This window comes from Betta splendens, chromosome 14 (genome assembly GCF_900634795.4).
Source record: "Betta splendens chromosome 14, fBetSpl5.4, whole genome shotgun sequence".
NCBI lineage: Eukaryota > Metazoa > Chordata > Actinopteri > Anabantiformes > Osphronemidae > Betta > Betta splendens.
The window spans coordinates 11,860,068-11,881,516 of NC_040894.2; the positions used below are offsets into that span (position 1 = coordinate 11,860,068).

Here is a 21,449-nt window from a genome sequence, read left to right on the forward strand (position 1 = left end):
GAAACATTTTGGGGTCTTTTGTAGAGATCTACAGCAATCTCACATTCCTCAAAGCTAATTTTATTACATCTTATCACCCTCATCTTAATAAAAACACTCTAGGCATTGTTGTAGATACATCTAGAATTTGGTAAATGTGCCTCTTTTGTGCAGTTGATATAAATAATAAACCTATTATTATTTAGATATATTGTGAATTACTCAGTCTGGTGTAAATGAAAACATGTCTCCATCTAGTGGTACCTTTGGGTATGAAAGGAAAATACCAGACACTTTAAAAACAAGTGCTGTATATGTCATTGGTTCAGTAGCTGGAAGCTAGAACTCAGGGAAACTCTGAATGACAAAAATCTCCTCAGCATCATATCTTTATCTTTATTCTCAGCGTTAATGTGCTTTCTGTCTGTTGCATGAGAGGCCACGCAAAAAATTGAATCAGAGCAGTGTGTTTGTGATTCTACCTCCATGCAATGGTTCACATAGATCTGTTCTTCTCATTTTGCATTCAGGCAACATGTGTTACTATAGTCTTACCTGTTTATCCTCTTGTAACATGCAAGTGCATCAATCAAGTTTTCACTAAATAAACCAAACTGGATAACTTGACTTATTCCACTTTGATGATACTCATTATCATAATCTATCTTTCCCTGGTTATCTGTCAATAATCCTTCCCCATGTCATTGTGCCTTGTAATAGTTGTAACCTCCACACCTAAGCCACAAGCACAAATGTGACCTTTTTAATTTATTTTTAATGTGACGTCTGTTCCCAGAGGTCTGTAAAAGAGTGTGACCTACATAATGTAGTCCAGGAGGTTGGACAACTGAAGAGCCAGCCTAGATTTTGCCAACCTGAAAAAACAGGGAGAATTTACAACTTACAAAACTGAGGAAAGCAAATAGAAAGAAAATCAAGGGGGGGGGTGCTTCCTTTAAAGTGGCACCTAAAGGTCATGAGCAGGGTAAGAGGTTACGAAGAGCAAACTATATGTATTAACAATCCAGAATTTAGGCACCATAACTATCTGGCTTATCTATTATATTATATTTTAACACCTTCTCTTGGTGCAACGATTATGTTATATTTTGACCTGTGTCAGTGTGAACCCGCTGTAAACGAGTGAACTACATGAGCCGTAATTAGAAGCAGACACACCAGCACCACATTAGCTGATCTCAGCTCGGCATCCAAGCCTCAGCAGATCAATAAAAAGACAATGGCCAGAGAGGAAGGCTCAGAAATGAGCTCTGCAGTGGTCAGTGACTCGAGAAATAGAGAGGCTGCTTGTTTTTTCGATGAGGAAGTGGCTTATGTCTGGAGGGAGCAGAAAAAAAATAAACACAATGAACACTGAGTCTTCCAGTAAAGCACAAAAAGAAACCGTCTATGCAGCCGTCAAGGAAGTGGCTGGACAGTGTTTGTTGTGAGGGGAGGGGCACATGTAGAGGGTGGGCCGTTCTCATCGACCGCAGTGAAACAGTAGCACACACACACACACACACACACCAGGAAGCACAGCAGAGGAAGGGGGTGGGGTTGTGTAGGCGGGGGCCTCCCTCTTTCTCTCTCCGTCGGTGTCCAGACGACTTACTCTAAAGGGAAAACACTGATGCGTCCAGGCCCCGACGAAGGGAAGCACTGGCCGAAAGCGGAGAGGAGGAGGAGGAGGAGGAAAGAACGATAAAGAGAGGAAGAATAATGGAGGAGGAAGAGGAGGAGGTGCTATGCTATTTGGACAGGGTGCTGGAGGAGGAGGTGTTTGAATATGGAGATGAGGAGCTGGATCCCATCACTCCAGTGCATAGTCAGTTCAAGGTGAGATGGCGACCGGACAGCGGGATGCGGGAAGACTGCGCGCAGACACACATGCGCATGTGACACTAAGTGTTAGTGATGCCTTGGCCGTGTGGTGGCCTCACAGGGCGCTGCTGCATGTGCCTGTGGGTTAGTGTGTCTCAGCAAGGCCTGATTAGGCAGCTACTGTTAGCACATGTCCGACTCTTGTTTTAAAGTCTTCTTATGGTAACTTCTGTTTGTTACTGTGTGTGTGTGTGTGTGTGTGTGTGTGTGTGTGTGTGTGTGTGTGTGTGTGTGTGTGTGTGTGTGTGTGTGTGTGTGTGTGTGTGTGTGTGTGTGTGTGTGTGTGTGTGTGTGTGTGTGTGTGTGTGTGAACTCAGTGCATGCATTGACATCATCTGCGGCTAGCAAGGAAGAGAAGGTTGACAGACTGCAGTAAATATAGTACATGCAGTATGTTTAGGTTTCAATGGCAGCAAGTGTGACCAAATGATAGTTTCTGCAAATGATAATTCTTTAAAAATGTTTTTTTTTACTATATACACAATATATAATATACAGTATATTGTGCATATACCCAACTACAGGTCTGAGGAGTACAGTCGGTCAGAAAATGGCTCTCAGTCATGATTGGTTTAAATCAATGAGGTCATGGCTCCTTTCACATCTTATCAAGGAAAGCTGGTATGCTGATATCATTATGGGGATCTGGCTGTGTCAATAATTAATCTTCCATTCTGCTCTTGGACGTTCTTTGTCCTCCCTTAAGTACGTAGTGTATATGAGCCTTTAACGTCACTAGGTTCCAGATTATTGCAGTTTGACTGTTTTGTTGAGCAGCAAAAGAGTAAAAGTCTGAACAGGTGTGAAGGTAACTTTAGTGTTAACATGACTAAAGTAGTTATAGTTTATATATAGTAATAGTTTGTGTTTGATCATTTGGACATAACCAACAAACACTGAATTCAGTCTCTGACGTTTTATTACCCTTGACTGTTTTATGTTCTCTTCAGTCAACGTAAAAAGTATATTGGTCCTTTATGGCAGCTGTTACTGCTTTCTGACCAAACCATGTTGGGATAGTGTCAGGCTGCTGGAAGCTGCAAGAATGTAATAACGTAGCAGAGAAGTGTGTGACATGGCAGCAGGGAGGCCACACTTTCCACCTCAGCCCAACTATTTTGACTCATGAATTGCACCTCTGTTCCTTCAGACCTTTCCTGAATACACTGGTAAAAGTGTGTATGTTGTGATTGTGCTTGTCTCTGAACATGGGTGGTGACTTTCCCGACAACAAATGCCTACAAGTGCTTGGGGAGTGACTTTCCACAGGGGAAGCGAGCCATTTAGATGTTTTTTGATGGCCGAGGACAAAGTGTTTAATGTATTTATGTTGTGTACTAAGTCACAGGTTGACCCGATGTGGTGGCAGTGGAATTGACAGGAAATAAGCCTGAGTCATGCTGGTTAAATATTAATTCTGGATACAAATTTATCAAAAAGGCCTTCTGGATGTGTATGTGGAAAACGTGTCATTCACAATAACAATCAGATCTATGTATGTGTGTGTGTTTTTCTACAGGGAGACATTGAGAAAGGGCTGGAGATGAAGAAACTAGTGCTGTCTGGCTTCTTAGCCAGTGAGGAGATCTACCTGAACCAGGTGGAGGCCCTGCTACTGGTGAGACACATTTACATGGGTACAGCTTACTTGCAGCATACAGATACACTGCTACTCAAAGTGTGACCACAGACAAGAGTTCTCTGCAGCACTAGTTCAGCATACTATACTGAGCCACTATGTCAGGGCCTGTCCTCCTCGGCCATTTGATCGTTTCAGCCGACATGTAGGGCAACATTGTAAAACCATTTAGTTTCACAACAGTTGAGGTGCAATACTTCCACATGCTAAAACCTCGAAAGGCGGAGTCAGGAGGCAAATTTGCCGTAATGTGGACCGAAATCCAGCCCATCTTTCAGTTCCTTCTCTCGTGGGCCAAAAGTAATGACGCAACGGGTCATTATACAATTCAGCCAGATTCACAAGTTTTTTTTTCTGTCCTGCTTCACTTCCTCTAAAAAACACAAGCTATAAATACTGTTTTTGCTTTGTTTCCTTTTCCGCTTATTTCTTTTTTTATTTTTATGACAAAACAAAACACAAAGTGACTAAGTCAACTTAAGAATCATAAATGAATCATGTAGTTTATACATATCATTATTAACCTTTATTCACTGAAAAGACAAATTTTGATGATGCCCATGCCACATGTGTCACATTCGACAAATAAGGTCTTATTTCTAACACCACAGTGCTAGCGTTGTTAAATGATCCAACCTTTCTCATTGACGATTACACAACCCCTGCAATCAGCAGCCCACTGACTCATATTGGACGTCAGAGAACCTTTATGCTATCATACTACTGTAAAGCTCTTATGTTTTCACTTATTTTTGGCCCCCCCTCACTTTTGGCGTCTGCTTCATTTATGATTGAAGAGCTGGTGTTTCAATGGACTGGTCAGAAACAGCGTGAAAATCCACTCAGTCACAGAGTAAAGAGGGTGTGATTACACCCGCATCACTCTGTCACACACAGCAAAATTAGATTTCCTGAACTGGCCCAGTTAGGCCTCTGCTATAAATTTCTCACCAAAGACTAGTTTTAAATTAGCTACATCTGTATTCCTGTATTATTTATTAATTTATTTAGCCCAAACAAACAATGTTTATGAATTAGATCATTCCTCATTCTTCACTGACTGTTCCCTGTGTCTCTCTTCCTGTCTCTCCTCTTTCCAGCCTATTCGTCCGTTGAAAGCCACAGTGCCAACGTCCCAGCCCGTCCTCAGCATGCCGCAGATAGAAACCATCTTCTACAAAATCCAGGATATCTTTGAGATCCACAAGGAATTCTATGACGCGCTCCTACCCAACATCCAGCAGTGGGATGAGAAGGTCACTGTGGGGCATTTGTTCCAGAAGCTGGTGAGTGTGACGCGGGTCCAGAAATTACAGCGTGTGGTGTTTTCCCTCTCCATCATTTGGAGGGTGTGTGTTAACTCTCTCACCGTTTTGCGCTCAGTGAATCACCCTTCTAAATTTATCTACATGCGTAAGTGAATGTGCCCCTGTGTCTGTGCTCGGAGGGCATTAGTCGAAATGTTCAGCCTCTGTTGTATTTTAGCAGGATCATATTGCCTGAACAGATTCTCTCAGCGCATAAGATCATTACAGTGTGTGAGTGGATGTGTAGAATAAAAAAAGAGAGGCCTCAGGTTTCAGCTAGTTTCACAGCCATAGTGTATTGTTAAATCACAAAGAGGAGCCTGTAAGACAAGTAATGCAGCATATTGTAGTAAGCTGCTCCTGCTCTACTTGACAGTAACAAGAGGCCTTCGATCTGTAGCTGGACCCTCCCAGTACTACAGAATAGGTTAAAAAAATTAAAAAGATAATGTGCTCACTTAATACATGTACTGCCAAGACTCAATAGTGGCTGAGCAACGTAGCACATCGTATCTTACTGACTTTGAGCCATGCCTGGCCTCTGTTTAGAAGTACATGGGAATTACACAGCCAACAACAGTGTCAGGAGACTAAACGGCTGTGAATTGTACTGGTGACAGTCAGTAAAAATGTCTTATTAAACATTATCAGCAGCCAGATAAATGTGACTAACGTTTGGACGTGACGTGATTTACTGGAGATGTGATTTATCCCTGCTAATGAGCTGTGAGTGGAGCAGACAGGCTATTATGAGCCATCCTGTATCGCTTTGCCAAGACACTGTTGTTTTGACTAGAACAGAAGGGGTACGTGTCATGGTAATTCAGAGCCCTCGCATCTAAAACACAGACAGGAGGTTAGTGTATGAAATTCTGAATTGTCTCAGTCCTGCTGGCCTGTGATCAAGAAGTCTGATCCTATTATCAATTTACAGTATAGGTGGGGGCCATATTTCTACTAAGGTGTTGTATTCTGTGTATATATTATTATTATATACTATATTGACTCTTTGTTCAAAGTCTAACATCTACACGTTCTTAGCATTTGTCAGTAACAGATTACTCATTTTAAAGCGTTAATCTCAGGTCAGAAGTGACACTATGTATCACCAACTCATGAGGACCATGGATTCTTCACACACTTGTACTAAAGCTGTCATGTACAAATAGGATTCCTTTAGACGTAGCCCAGGAGTCCCGCCACCCAGTGACACGTATTTGTGTAATCATCAGCCTCCATCTGTGCCGCGTGCGCGAGCACACACGAGTGCGTCCTGTGGCGGCTAAACATTTTGTCAGAGTTGCAGGGCGGGCGTGCAGATGGCAGCGCAATTAACTGGTCTCCTCCCTCCTGCTCCCCGTCAGCCGCGCGGAGCCCACTGGAGCGGCAAAGTGGAATGCCAGCCTCAGTCGCAAATTCAAAATACTTAGTTCGATCAGGAGAAAGGCTCCTCTGCAGTCTGACAGTTAGGATGGCATTTGACCAACCAAATTATTAAAATCCCCCGAGGCATAAAGTAGGAAGGGTCCAACCTTGAATGAGCCACGAGTTAATAACAATTTGTTTCTGAAGAAACTTAGTGTACCTCTAATCTAGGTTTTATGTGACTGCAGAACATAGACCTTGATAATGGCTTCTTTTACTAATGTCTCATATCTGAGATTATTATGTTTAAAGACAACTGTTAAGAAAAACCACTAGTTGATTATTATCACTAGTCGACTATAATATTTTGTTGAAGGTCTAAACAAGCTACCTCAATTTTTTATTGTACTGTATTCATCTGCACGCACACCCAGTCTATAATATGCTCCCATCTGTTTTTACATCAGTATCTAAAGGCTTTATTGCTGTCCAACGCGTCATTCAGGAGTTAAAGTACTAACGGGCCTTTTCATCAGCTTGGAGGTGTCTATTTATAGTCGACACTTCACTGCTGTCTCCCCTCTCACTATTTCCTGTGCCTATTCCATCTTTTCCCCAGCCTCTCCTCCTCTCCACCTCCGCTCTCAGACACACGCTGTTGTTATCCCACCCACCACTGAGATGTGAACTTGTTGTTTTTAGTGTAGACACTCTGGGGCATTACTCAAAACTCCTGCGTCGCAGTGACGGAAATGACCCAGTGTTTTGTCAAGCAACATTGTGAATGTGATGAAATCTTATAACGTCACTTTGCTTGGACTGAACTTTCCTTATGAGCTGCCAAAACAGTAAAAAAAAACATTCCTTTGGAAATATAGAAATCAAAAATATTAATCTAGTCCATCCAAAGTTTGGTTTTCTAAATTGCATTGTCAGGTATGATGTGTCTGGATAAATGTGTGATGACGGTGCTGAAATAACTACACAAATAACAAAACAAATCTTGCCTTCTTTCTATGTTCTTATCTATTTTTGTTACTTTACAGCATCTTTTAGGTGTCACCAGAATAAATGATTTCCTCACGGCTCCTATTTTGAGTGCCACTCTCCACTCCATCTGAGGGGAAGTGAACAGAGAGCAAATGAAAACGTTGTAGAAGGAAAAGCACCACGTCGTACTTGTGTACTCTATTCAGCTGGAATCCAGTCACGTTGCTTTAGTGGGGTGCAGTAGGCTCCTCAACCTCGTCAATTTAAGTGTAGCTGTAGCAGAATGCATATTCATGCACTGCTGGTCGGCAGCCTTTGTCTCAATGTACTGAGAGGGCTGCAGAGGAGAGCTGCTAATGGAAAGGCAGAAGCATCAAGGGAAAATCAGTTTGTGTATAGATGCACACCATTATTCTATACACAAATGTGGGGTTACTGTGTTGTGTGTAGGGGATGTTTTACATATGCAGATGTCTCTAAAACTGCTGCAGACTCTTCAAGCCTCAGGCCAAACGTTAATGAGAATAGCAATGTATTAATCTACCAAGGCTGGATGAGCCTGTATGAGATACTCAAGTAAAGCAGAACTAATTGAAGTTCAACTCATTTACTATCATGGACCAATGCCAGTAAACCAGAAGCATTAAATGTTTCATAAAGGACTCTCTGGTATCCATCAAGTAGAGGTGTCCCTGTTGGTCATATCTTCTTCGCACCTGCCGATTTCACCTGTAGCTTCACGTCTGTTATTCTGTCTGTGTCTGTGAGCCAGGCCAGCCAGCTGGGAGTGTACAAGGCTTTTGTCGACAACTACAAGGTGGCGCTGGAGACGGCAGAGAAGTGCAGCCAGGCCAACAGTCAGTTCCAGAAGATATCCGAGGTAGGTTTGTCCTCCAGACGCCTCATTTATGTGAGTTCTATTGTGTTGTTATATTTAATATTGCCTGTCACTAGGTTAGATTTTTATCACTGATTGAAATCACTCTGACTCATATACCTACATGGCGAGAAAGGTTTGCATAACTGCTTTTTCCGACTTATAAAAGTGTCAGCAATAAGTTACAGAAAGTAACCATTATCCAGAGAAATACTGGTCTGTAATGAAAATGAGTGAAAATGAGTAACTGAGCATCTTATAAGCATAATCACATACTGTAAATAATAACTTTGGAATTTACTTGAATGAAACCTTAATCGGTCCAGCCCTTAATTCAGTGTCAAAGTACTGCATAGTGCTCAGTTTTAATCAAAGCCTTAATCGCTGCTGTTCCCGGTTTGGCCGTCAAGGTGAGCTGCTGGTTGTAAAGGTGGTTTACTGCGGCCTGACTTCCCTCAGCTTGCTGTGTTTGTGAGTGCGAGCATGTTGGCGTGTATTGATCGACCCAACTGACGATGCCACGATTCTTTCAGAACCTCAAAGTGAAAGGCCCCAAAGACTCCAAGGACTGTACCACCACTGTCTCCCTGGAGGGTGAGTCTGTGCTTCGCTGTGTGAGTCTGTGCTTCGCTGTGTGAGTCTGTGCTTCGCTGTGTGAGTCTGTGCTTCGCTGTGTGAGTCTGTGCTTCGCTGTGTGAGTCTGTGCGTCGCTGTGTGTGTCTGTGTCCATGCCTGTGAGTGTATGTGCGTCTCAGATGGCTTGCTGCTTTAAGACTCCAGTCCTGCCCCTTCCACTTGTGTATGCAGTGGCGGGCTTTGGAAGGCAAGTGGGTGTATGTGTGATTGCTAACACACACACACATACACACACACACGCACTCCAGCACTCTCTGCTTCCGTCTTTCTCTCTCTCTCTCTCTCTCTCTCTCTCTCTCTCTCTCTCTCTCTCTGTCCGTCTCTCTCTCTCTCTCTCTCTGTCCGTATCTGCTGGTGAAAAGAAGGAGAACAGAGTGAGGAGAGGAGAAGAGGGATATGGAGGTGCTTCTGGTCCTCAGACTGTGTTGTAACTGCACATACGGTAATGTCTGCATGATGGAAGCTGCCGCCAGCATTGATTTAAATGACTTGGAGTGTAGTTCTTTAGTTTGTTTATAGGAGCCTGATTGTGTATGTCTTTAATTCGATGGTATATTGTTTTTAGGGTCTTTGCTGTGAAGTCGGTTAATCAGTATTCCGCCAGATGCTAGTGAGTTAGTTTACTGGCATGTCTGCCAGAGGTTTGGACATGATGTAGATGTGCTGTCTGATTGCTGATGATTCCTGACATTAAATGATGTTTGCCTTTATCTGAATACTTATGTGCTATAGCCGACTGTATAAGGAGGATCAGATGAGTGTATTGGGGATCTGTACTTTACATGTTTGAGGTTTTTTTAATCAGCTGACCAGGGGTTACACAATTTGAGGTCTATCTAAATTGGTTAACGGTAGCAATGCAACCATGTGGAGCAAATTGTGAAGCTTTGTAATTGTACTGATGGATAGATGTAGATTTTCAGCTACATGTACCTGGGAAGTGTTTGCTAATTTATTTATTGTAAACAAGGAGCACTTGAAACATCCTGGTGCTTATTCTTTAACTTAACTGCGTGAACAGTGTTTGTTTTAATTCTTTTTTGTAGAGGTGAGGTGTTGGAGGTATTTCATCCATCACGCTCCATGTTTATCATAGTTTCTGTCTTTCTTTAAACCCGCCACTTTTCTTATCCCTGCATCCTTCTTGCCTCCCTCACACTGTAACTAGAACGTGGCCAATTTAACTGATGAACTCTTTATCTTCAATGATATAGGCCAGTTTGTCAGGCTTGTTTACGTATCAAGTGTCATCATGTTTTATCTGCCTGACACTTCCTTATGAATGGATTCATATAGAAGGAAAATTAAATCAAACAAGTGTCTGGCCTCCTGTTCTGCTCTACTGCCATGTGTTCTCGTTTTCTTAATCCTTCTCCACCTTCCCCCGATCTGGATCTGTCACTCAGCCTTTTTAGTATTTTCCCTCCCCTATCAACCTCATGCTGTCCTTCACGTCGTCCTTTACAGCTCAGTCCTGGCTCCGGTGGCTGATTGTGATGCCAAGTGTCCTAGCTGTAGATCTGAAGAATTGTGTGTATCGGGCCTGATCAGAGACCATGTCCATATGCTCTGTCCCCTAGTTCGGAGAGATCTATTAGTCCCACAGCCAAGTGGGCAAGGCGACCTTGAGAACGGGATCAATCGGACGCCTTGCTGTGGCAGGACATTGACTTCCAATAATCCTCTGCTCTGATTCTCACTCACCCCGGCTTTTGACTGGACTTTCCTGATCACGTCCTTGCATTTAAAACGCTCATCCACCAGATACATGCATCTATCAGTCATCATGCGTTTTTCAAGCGTTGATCTGACACATGCTTTACATTTATTCTCTCTCTGTCTCTCTGAGAACAGAGCAGCGCTGCATTATTATAATTTTTTTAAACCGCTTCGTGACACCAGTGGCGTTATTATTTTGAGACCTTGAGACACTTTTGGCATTTCATTACACGACGGCTGAACTCAGCTGAGACAAAGAGAATCCAGATTAAAAGTTCTCTCCTTCAAATCCCCACATCCCCTCTTTCACATCTACACTATATGCTTCAGATTAGTTTTTCCCCAGGTGTTGTTACATCTGCCACGTATCTCTCCTCTGCCATACTATTCCCTTTATCCCTCCCGCTGTCCCGTCTGTGGGTGTTTCTCACCTAGAGCTGTCATATATGTCAGACCTGCTGCTGTTCACACCACCTCAAACAGCAAAGCTGTTCCAGGGAAAAGCAGCCAAGTGTGGCGGTGCTGTTTTTAGAAACAGGAGCAGTGCCATTCGGAGGCGTGTGGGCACGTGGCACAAGTTTTATTGCACTTCTTATATGCATATTTTAATTTGTGGCTGCCTTTTAAACTGACACTGACACAGAGCCCTGCCTTTTCCCCCTGCAGCTCTCCTTTACAAGCCGATCGACCGTGTCACCAGAAGCACCCTGGTCCTTCATGTAAGTAGTAGCTTTGACGGATCCATTCACTGTACAGAACTTGGCACAATGTTCTTCTGAGTTCTTGAGCTTTGGCCAGCTTCTGCACCCATCTCTGTTGTTTCTCATTCACTCAGCCATAATACTAGTTCTACTTTTTTGACATATTAATGATCAAATGGAAGCTGCCAGTCAAGCAGGTACAGTAGATACCTGGATGTAGCTCCTTAGGCTGCAGGAGTCCATTGTATGAGTCTAATTTGCTTAAAGCTCTCAGATCAGTAACATGTAAGTGTGGGGGGGTTCAAACAAACGTCATGTCACTGTCAGTCTTTCTGTAGCAGTATACAGTAGCTAATTAAGCCTGTAACTAAACCATAGATGAATATCTTATTAGAGCAGTTGTGGTTTGATGACATTTATGAGTGTATGCTGCATCATAAATGTTTTTTTTTTATGTTTTTAAGCTCCAACAGACTTAAACCATTTTCAGTGCATCAGTCTAACTGTACATGTTGCTTGCATGTGTCTCAGGACTTGTTGAAACACACTCCCAAGGACCACCCAGACTTCCCTCTACTCCAGGATGCTCTGCGGATATCTCAAAACTTTCTCTCCTCTATCAACGAGGAAATTGACCCTCGGAGGACTGCTGTAACCACTCCTAAGGGAGAGGTGTGTGGGAGTATCATTGAATGAATCATTTTTGAATCATCTCTTGAATTTAGGCAATAATGTATCTTGTACGCATGCTCACTTAGTCTAAGGACCAATCAGGTCAGTTCACGCAAGTAGTGACTTGTCACTTCTTCTCACAGGCTCGTCAGCTGGTGAAGGATGGTTTCCTGGTGGAGGTTTCAGAAAGCTCCAGAAAGCTACGGCACGTCTTCCTCTTCACCGATCTGCTGCTTTGTGCTAAGCTCAAGAAGACTGCTGTGGGGTGAGCATTTTAGTTCTCAAAGCTCGATTATCAAGTCAGTCTAACACCAGCAAGGCAAGGTGGAGACCTTTTTTTAGAATTTAGATTAGTTTAGCATTGCATCTTGAAACATCATGCATTTCCAACCTTGGCTTGTTAACCCCTGACAGTCGAACAGAAATCATGACAGGGTCTTCTTATGAAACCTCTGTCTCATCCTCCTAAATTTGTCGCGTGAATTCATTTGTAACCACCCCCACACTTTCTCTCTATTTGCAGTCGTCATCAACAATATGAGTGCAAGTGGTACATCCCTTTGGCTGATTTGACTTTCCAAACCCTGGACGATTGCGACACCTGTCCCAGCATCCAGGTCCTGCCAGAACATGAGATCGAAGAGATGAAAATCAAGATCTCAGTCACAAAGAGTGAGATACAGAAAGAGAAGGTAAGGAAATTTCACTTTTTCAAGTGGGACCTTCCAAGGTTCTGTGGAATGAATCATTACAACTTATTGTTATCAAAGCACATGCAAAATACTCAGAAATCAGGTAGTGAGGGGACTTATTATAGCAAACATGCTTTCATGTAAAACATGTAGACTACTGGCTGGTGTAATGTATAAAAAACATTATCCTTAATCTATACTAGCCAAAGTGACGGCATTAGTGGTTAAATGACTGATTCACATTTAAACTAGAAACTGTTTGGCATAGGATCAAACAGTGCTGAAACATTTGGCTTTTGGCTTTAAGCGGTGTATATTTGCACCAGTACAACAGTACACCCTCACATCCATGGCTGAGACACACCAAAGCTTTTAAGTTCCTGTTATTTTCCCCTCACTGTGTGAAACTTGCCCACATCTTGCATGACAGACCATGTCTGGTATTAGGGGACATATCAAGCCAGGGATGTGAGAGGTTTAGCTTATACATTGTGTGCCCAGGCTGTGACTCATGGCTTCCTGCTCTGGGCTGATGTTTTTCCTCTGTTGTTTGCTTGTTTGTATGTGCAGAAAGCACCAAAGGGTCAGAGTCGTGTTGAGCGTCTGAGGAAGAAAATGAATGAGCAGGAGTCCTGGCTGCTCCTACACTCTCCTACCATCCCCTTCCGCATCCACAACAAACATGGAAAGGTTTGAAATGCCACCCTTACTTGAAGATCATGTTGTTGCGGTGTCCATATCTCACCACTAGAGGGCGATGCACACCAAAAAGATCAATTGCTTTAGAGATTTTAGATTCCCAGCATGAGTCTTATAACAGCATAAGGTGTTCCTAGTCTTTTGAAGGCATTTTTACATCCTTTCTTATACGGCACTTTCAATATATATGCAGAACTTGTTAGCGTTTTCCCATGTGTGTTCAGAGCTTCCTGTTTCTGCTGTCCTCTGACTATGAGAGGTCTGAGTGGAGGGAAAGCATCCAGAAACTTCAAAAGAAAGGTACCACCGGCCCTGAAAGTATTTGTGTGTTGACTGATTCTTATGTACTTCACCTTTTATTGATTAAAGCTGTTTCGCTGCTGTTTTTCATTTTTATTTTTTATTGGTTTAGATCTCCAGGCATGTGTGTTAAGTTCTGTTGAGCTCCAAGTCCTGACAAGCTCTTGTTTCAAACTCCGAACTGTCCACAATATTCCCGTCACCAGTAACAAAGATGGTAAGAAAATATCTTTATTTATTCCAACACGTTTAGATGTTTTGTCGTTTTGTGTGTGTCTCTCTTTTGCCACATGATGAAACACACTGCTCCTTCCTTTTCTCTCTGTTTTAGATTTAACTTTACACAAAAGCACCTATTACATTATCAACACAAAATTGTCCCAAAAAGTGAGGGGCTCCTTGCAGGAGACAAATCTAGGTTGCAATATGTTTCTCATCTACATAGCTTGGTGCCATGCAGTATGTTGGTGGTGGCCTGCGCTCAGCTCTCGGCTCCCATGCTGTTTGTTTTTGCTCGTGATCTCCATGTTCTAACCAATTTCAGAGGCTGGTGGTGGCATTAAAGCCATCTGGATGACCTTCTCTGATCTCACTGAATGCCACAAGGGTCTTGCTTTCACATGCACAGAGAGCTCACTCACACACACACACACACACACACACACACACACACACACACACACACACACACACACACACACACACACACACACACACTCCTAGAATCTTAGAGTGGAGAGAGATGTTTCAGAGAGGCACACTGCCTTAATCTTTTTCAGATTATACAGAAAAAATCCATGTTTGCTTTTTATACAATAGAACCTCTGTGCAAGACAGAAGTGATTTTGACATCCAATGCCTTTAAAGTGGTGATCACAGAAAGAAAATCTTCATTTGATGTATGAACACTGCTGAACTTTTAGGGAATAAAATGGTCAAGCTGTACTTTTTGTGCTGTACTCAGATGCTAAAAATGAAGAACAGTGTATTTTCTGTGCTATATTATATTTTCCTGCACATGCTCATTACCCACTACTTACAGTACATTTAGTGACATTTATTTGCTAGAAATGTGACTGCTTGCTCAGTGATTCAGTGTGTGGCTATTCACAGTAAGAGTGGTTATGCTAAGCACTTTGTCTGACTGCAGGAGGGTTTTACCTACACTTCTAATTTGATTAAAGCATCCCCCTTCTACCCTTTACAATCAAGGATCCATTTTCCTTTGATATTTTCTCTTTTTTTTCCTGGGAGATATCCCTGACTCTAACAACAGAGCTCAGGCCCCACATCTTGTTTTAGACTTTTGACCTATTCCTCATTATAAAGTAAATATAAACACCCCGCGCACACACCTCACTGACATGAAGTGCTGGGAGCACCGCTGGGGTTGAAATGGAGACCAGCTGGCAAAGGAATGTTTCTCATAACCAAGATGATGGATGATATTGTAGAGACACTGGAGTAGTCACACTTTCATTTGAGTCCTTTGAATGAATCATGTGCAGCCCATCACATATCCGCTCATTGTATCCTTAATTTATTATTTAGGTTTCCTTAGTTTATTGTTGAAGTAAGATTCTAATTGAATTGATTGAACAGATTTCAGTTTTGCTCCAAAGTCTGTAGGCCACCTTGAAGCTGAACCTTTGAACTGTCTCCCCGTGAAACTCCAGTGTTGCTTATGTACAGTACAACACACACAGAGTAAATTCTAGGGGCCGCCTACTCTCCCCTCCGCTTCCTCCAGTGCAGCTCCAAACAGTCCTGCAGCCTCCATCAACGTTTATTTACCAGCAGCCGAGCTTTACGGGAGTAAAGCAATGCAAGCATATATCTATAGCCATCGCAATATATGGGACGCAGGCCACCCAACAACTTTCACCTTCACTTGCAGGCCTGCTTGTTGTTGTGAGATGTCTGATAAAATTACTCGATTTTCACTTCAATGCACAGATTTATATGAACCTGAACCTTTTTTATTTTGTTGTACTGTAATGTTGTATGGTTTGGACGAACAAGAAGAAAAGGAGAACAAGAAGAAAAACACATGTCTACAGAGCAATATTATGTTGATCATGCTTCCAAAAGTATTTAAACACCTCTCAATTAAATAAGGCCCAAGCCTTCAAAAAGTCTAAATGTAAATACCCCAAAATATCAGGACCTCTAGCATGAACCTGAACCTATATTTCTTAAGTTGTGTCCTGTATGGAGGTACACACAGGATAGAGGAGCATGTTGTGTGTACACAAATGGCTCTTCCACATGACTCAGATATGTAGTGGCACCATCTTTACACCCTGAACTCAACAGACTGCTCCATTTGCTTATTTTCCAGATGAAGAGAGCCCCGGCCTGTACGGCTTTCTGCATGTGATCGTTCACTCTGCCAAAGGATTCAAGGAGTCAGCCAGTAAGTGGTCCAGAAACTGCCTTTCCTTAAGCACACACCGTTTCAGCATCCCTGCACACACACATAGCTGCAGTGCATTGTCTGCCAATTAAACACATGATCTAGTCACTCCAGCCCGCTCATGCAGATTCCATTGTGCCCTGACCAGTACTGACATGGCCAGATGTATGGAAGAAAAGAGCAGAAAGCCTCAGACAAAGTCTCAGAGGAGTAGAGGAAGCCACAGTGGAATTCCTGTGGTTGTCCTCATTTGGTGTAATCACAAGTGAAGCAGACAGTCCAGGCTGTGAAAAGGAAAAGCACAAAACGTCTAAAAAGCTGCATATCATCTTTTAAAATGAACCTGATTATCATCTTTTAAATGGTTTGTCTGTTCGTATATAATCTGTGGAGACGCAGCTGTTTGTGTGTTTACTATCAGGAAAGTGCACCACAAGAAGCACTTTGAGACGTGTCCGTAGCGGACAGCTGGCGTTTTGGTACACTTTGTTCTTTGTTGCACAAGCAACAGTTCAAATCTCAAATATCTGGAAAAGAAACAGGGGGGAGAATATGATTTCCTCTGTTACCATGACAGCCTTCAGTATGTTAAAGCTGTCCTGCTAGTATTTCCTGGGTAATGGATTGGAAAGCTTTCTCCTCTGAAAGCCTGTTTGATCCTCAATGGAGCGCAGGGAGCTGAGGGGTTTAAAAATGAAGAAGGTGAATGTGTGTGTGTGTGTGCAGCGCAGGGAAGTTGGCCCGGTACAGTTTGATGTGCACGTGTCATGTGGTGCATGCAAACCAGCATAACCGTGGAGGTAGTGTGGGGCCGACAATGTGATTGGAACTCAATGAGAAAAGGTTCTCTGCGTATTTAACTGAGGTTTGATAATTTACCAAGAATAAAACGAAATGTCCATTTCAATAGGTTAATATGATGAGAATGAAACTGACTAAGAAAGTCAGAACTGGATGTTTTTCAAAGTCACGGGTCTGTTTAAAATATGGCATAGAACAGTGTCTTCTCTCACACGTCGCTGGAATTACACCACTTCCTCCTCTTTGTCTTTTAATGTAGAATTCATGGAGCCGTGTTTGTGTGCAGTGTGTGTTGGAGGTTTGATGTGGCTTCGGCTACATTATTGATGTCTCCTACACTTAATCCATTTCTCATTGTGTTGATTTCCCTGCAAGCCATGTGTCCCTCATGCAGATTTCCAAGCAACTTGCTGTGTGTGTGTGTGTGTGTGTGTGTGTGTGTGTGTGTGTGTGTGTGTGTGTGTGTGTGTGTGTGTGTGTGTGTGTGTGTGTGTGTGTGTGTGTGTGTGTGTGTGTGTGTGTGTGTGTGTGTGTGTGTGTGTGTGTGTGTGTGTGCGCGCGCGCGCGCGCGTGTGCGTGTGTGTGTGTGCTTTCAAAATTGTTATCAGAACATAACACAGCCATTATTCAGTGCTACACTAAGTTGACATGTCGTCATTAACAAATGTGTCTTATTGTCTGATTGGGGGAGCAAAAAAATCCCCCATGAATGTAAAAAATCTTATTGGAGTTGTTTCTGAGTTATTTATACAGTTGCCCCCACCCCCAGTGGGAAAGGGCTTTAAATTCAGCCTAGGGCAAAGTATTCAAACTGGGTCACAGAGGAAGGAGCTGGGAGAGCAGCATCTCCCCAAAATTCTGTTTAAAAAATAAGATCAGTGGGAAAACATGACCTAGTAAAGGTGTAAACCCTGTCACTTTGCTTTTGGTTTATTTTTACATATGAGGTTGTCACTGACTCAGACTGTTCCCCGTTATATGTGTTTAACAGCTGCTGCAACTTGTTTGCATGTGTACTGCATTAACAGGTCCAAGTGGCACTGCTGCAGTTGAAGCTTCCAACATTTTGAATAATGTGTAGTTGGGTGCCTGACCTTGTTCAGCATTAAAGTATCACAAACCAACTGGGTTTGTATGAAAACAATTACATTCTGCTTTGTCCTCCGGTTGGGACACATTTCTTCAAAGGCAGTGATTAGTGAAGTTAATAGATCATGGATTTATTACTTGTCTGCTAATTCTTGAACACCCAGTTTGACCCAGCAATCAACACAGCCCTGGGCAAAGATTAGCCTCCTGTACAGGAACACATACACACCCCAGAAGGATAGGATCTATTAACCCCGGCTTTAGTGGTCCGGGGCCCCATGCTGACCAGACCCCCTCGTATCTGTTGGGTTTGATGGTGGCCTGCCAGAAACATGAAAACTCAGAGTCCCACTTACCGAAGCTCCCCTGGATCCACAGTGAGGACTCTAAACTTTGCCTGGCCTTGATTTAGTTTAAGTTCTGGGCGTATGAACCCATTTCAGATAGGAAATGAGCTACTAGGTGAATCCAGGACCTGCTCATGGTTAAATGATTAAGGGAGGTTTAAGGTCACATACTGTACATGCTCTTCACTTGAAAAAATGAAAACACCCATCAGCTGTTTTTGTAGTCAACTGGAGCACAGCTGCGTTCCTCATAATCCAGCTAATACATCATTCAAATATGTTACTACGTAAATTTCTTAACAGCGTGTTAGATGTCAAAGCGGATGTAAAGGCCAAGAACTGTGTGCTTGTGTACAGTGTGTGAATGTATCGGAAGTGTACAGTACCTGCTTAATTTGAAGATATCCCCCAGATGCTGGCACTGAATTCCCCTCCTCTGAACTTCCCTCATTCCGCTGCCACTAATCTTTTCCTTGGTGGGAGTAATTATGCCAGAGCCTTTCAGGACGCGGGGAAAACAAACAGGAGGATCGAGCCCAGATGGAACGAGACTCCATTTTACAGCGCAGCCCTGCTTGTGTACACATGTGGATGTTTGTAGCCCTCGCTCGCCCACGTGGTGTGATTGATCCACTATGTTAACCATGCACTTGTCAGACTTCGGCTCGGTTTCTGACGCCTTTGATGCTGCAGCGTCGTCCTCTAGTTTGTTTATCAATGTATATGAGGTTCAGTCAACTCCCTTGGTTCCTTTTCCCCATCATGGTGACATTCTAGTGAAAGGTCAAGCCGTTCATCGATCCATCATGCTGTCAGACGGAGGTGAGCCCTGGGAGCAGGCTGGAGGGGGGGTGGGGGTGGGGGGGTGCTATAGTGCTATAGACACGTTACAGACAGCTGGTGGCACGGTCCACAGGAACAGCTACAGCAGCATTTAAAGGAACACATTATCGAACTTAATTGCTCCGTGTAGGAGCCGAGCGTGAGCAGATCCCAGGGGATGGCTGCCCGTGGTATGAGGGTCTAAGGAATGGGAGGCGGCTGGAGGAGCAGGCTGTCAACTGACTGACTGTTGTTTAATAGAGAAAATACACCTTTTATTAAACTGTCTCTACCTTTTTTTTTTTTGGCTAAATCTCTACCCACCTCCTACCTAAACCTCTGGAGTCTGATTCAGGTCTGTGAGTCAGTCCTGAACATTATTCACCCACCAGCGATCTTATTCAAACTGTGTTGGGCATCTACAGACGGGAATAAAATCTACGTGATATCTAGATCTATGTGATCTACTGAGTCTTGGAATTTACCACCTCAATTATAAAGCAGTCCAGGAAAGCACACGCCTCCTGTTTTGACCCAATAGTCTGTTACTGCACTTCAGTTACCTGATGACTCTCTTTATGTTTATGTTTCTTTTAGATCTATACTGCACCCTTGAAGTGGACTCCTACGGATACTTTGTCAGCAAGGCCAAGACCCGAGTCTTCAGAGACACCACAGAGCCACAGTGGAATGAAGTCAGTCACCAAGTCCTCTCCTGTCTCATTGCTCTGATCATTAAGATACAATTGGCAAACACTTTACTTTTCGGCATCTGTGTCATTTACCAGGAGTTTGAGATCGAGCTAGAGGGCTCCCAGTACCTGCGGATCCTGTGTTACGAGAAGTGTTACGACAAAAGCATGCTCAACAAGGACGACAACGAGATAGTGGACAAGATCATGGGGAAAGGCCAGGTCCAGGTAAGAGGCCAGCTCCTGGGCTGAACCACACAGAGACGTCTGTGTCCTCAGTGCCCTCTGCTCACATTGGAATGGCCTTGTCATGGCTACGTCTGATGACGTTGGTTGGATTATAAGTCTGAGAGTTTTCTTAAGGGGGTTTCCCTGTGTTGGTCATGTTCTTGAGAACAGCATCTATAAAAATCCCTCTCAGAGTCTTGTTAACGTAATGCTGCCTTCATGGAATCTGTGGTTTCTTGGTAATGAGGCAAAAAAATAGATATTTTATCTAGTTTTACATGTTACTGTATCATTAATTTGTAATGGTTTACTATTGTTTCAGTGTTTTCCTTTTTATGAGACTCTTTATAGCTGCCAGTCACAGAGACAACAGCTGCTGGGAACATCCACTTAGAACCAACAGCAGCCAAGAAAACCAAATAAATGCAGCACATGTTCACAGGCTCTCGGTGAGAGGAGGGTGGAAACGCTGGAGGAGGACATGTTCTGTGCTACAGAGGCTTGTTGGAACTCACAATATGTACCGCCACTATCATATGATTTCAAAGGCTCACGGTTGATTGCAATGCTGCTTTTCACGGAAGATTTGCCATGAAACCTAGTTACACTTTCCTGAAGAATCTGTGTTTATATTGTAACCCACAGAAGGTAAAGGCTTCCTCTGTCTGCTTTATCATTTTAAACATGCCTCCCGTCATGTTTGAGCTACAGCCAAGAAGCCTGTCCAGCTAATACTTTGAAACGTGCTTTTAGATAATTAGCTCGATATGTCCAGCGTGCACATCTAAAAGACTTTCACTCGGATCCAAGCTGTTTTCTTTGCTGGTGCGGCCGAGTTTAGAAGGAGCCTCCAATGTTTTGCTTTTCTCTCTAGAGACCCCCTGATATATTTAATAAGCTTGTAGAATACTGATTGACCGTAAATGGGCATAGTGGGCCTGAAGTTTTCTGTGTTTTTTTTCACCCACGTCTGTTAGTTTACTTTTTTACTTTGAGAAAGTTGATTTCTTCTGTCATCAGAGGATGCTGTGAGTCAGGCTAGAGATTTTATTTTCATCATCACCATGGAAACCCGTAGCGTTTTATGTAAATGGCCTTCATCATATGGTTAGTGGCGTCAGCCAGCGAGGACATGCAAACACACCAACAAACACCAAAGGACAGGCAAGGCCAACCCTCGTGTTACCTTAATTGAGTTGTTTGTCTACAGGGAAAATACCTCGGTCCATTTCCTTTCCAGATGTCCCTGAAGAAGATAACCTCTGGTCTGAGAGGTCACGTTGGTAATCCTCCATTAAGCAGCAGCTGTCTTAGGCCTGCTCTCTTCTTGCCCTTTAAACTTTACACGGATTCCTACAGTTCTTCAAGTTAGTCTTCAGAGTAACAGTATGCCTTTGTGTCTGTAATTAAAGTGTGTCGTCTTCAGTGTCCTGACCTGTTGGTGCAGACGTGATTATTCTGTTAATTCTTGATTAGCTTTTCACCTAATGTCCCCAGCAAAGGCACAGCCCCTCTCCCCCCCCTCACTTCCTCCTCCCCTCATTCCTGAGCCCTATTACCTCCCTCTGCGAGATGCTGGGGGTTGTTTTTATTA

General features: G+C 43.2%; 1 protein-coding gene across 7 annotated transcripts in view; it reads left to right on the plus strand.

The window, feature by feature from the left end:
- abr (ABR activator of RhoGEF and GTPase) overlaps positions 1–21,449 on the plus strand; it is a 70,275-nt gene that overhangs the window by 28,836 nt on the left and 19,990 nt on the right. For 5 of the 7 annotated variants that reach the window (XM_029174721.3, XM_029174722.3, XM_029174723.3 and 2 more), the window contains exons 3-16: positions 3,383–3,481; positions 4,603–4,788; positions 7,937–8,044; positions 8,575–8,635; positions 11,063–11,115; positions 11,629–11,769; positions 11,913–12,034; positions 12,293–12,461; positions 13,032–13,151; positions 13,385–13,460; positions 13,573–13,677; positions 15,802–15,876; positions 19,533–19,630; positions 19,724–19,855. In XM_029174721.3, the coding sequence (XP_029030554.1) occupies positions 3,383–3,481; positions 4,603–4,788; positions 7,937–8,044; positions 8,575–8,635; positions 11,063–11,115; positions 11,629–11,769; positions 11,913–12,034; positions 12,293–12,461; positions 13,032–13,151; positions 13,385–13,460; positions 13,573–13,677; positions 15,802–15,876; positions 19,533–19,630; positions 19,724–19,855 (1,545 nt within the window). Of the gene's footprint in view, positions 1–1,599; positions 1,819–3,382; positions 3,482–4,602; positions 4,789–7,936; positions 8,045–8,574; positions 8,636–11,062; positions 11,116–11,628; positions 11,770–11,912; positions 12,035–12,292; positions 12,462–13,031; positions 13,152–13,384; positions 13,461–13,572; positions 13,678–15,801; positions 15,877–19,532; positions 19,631–19,723; positions 19,856–21,449 lie in introns of those variants that run through there. The other 2 variants (XM_029174725.3, XM_029174727.3) reach the window with 2 other exon arrangements.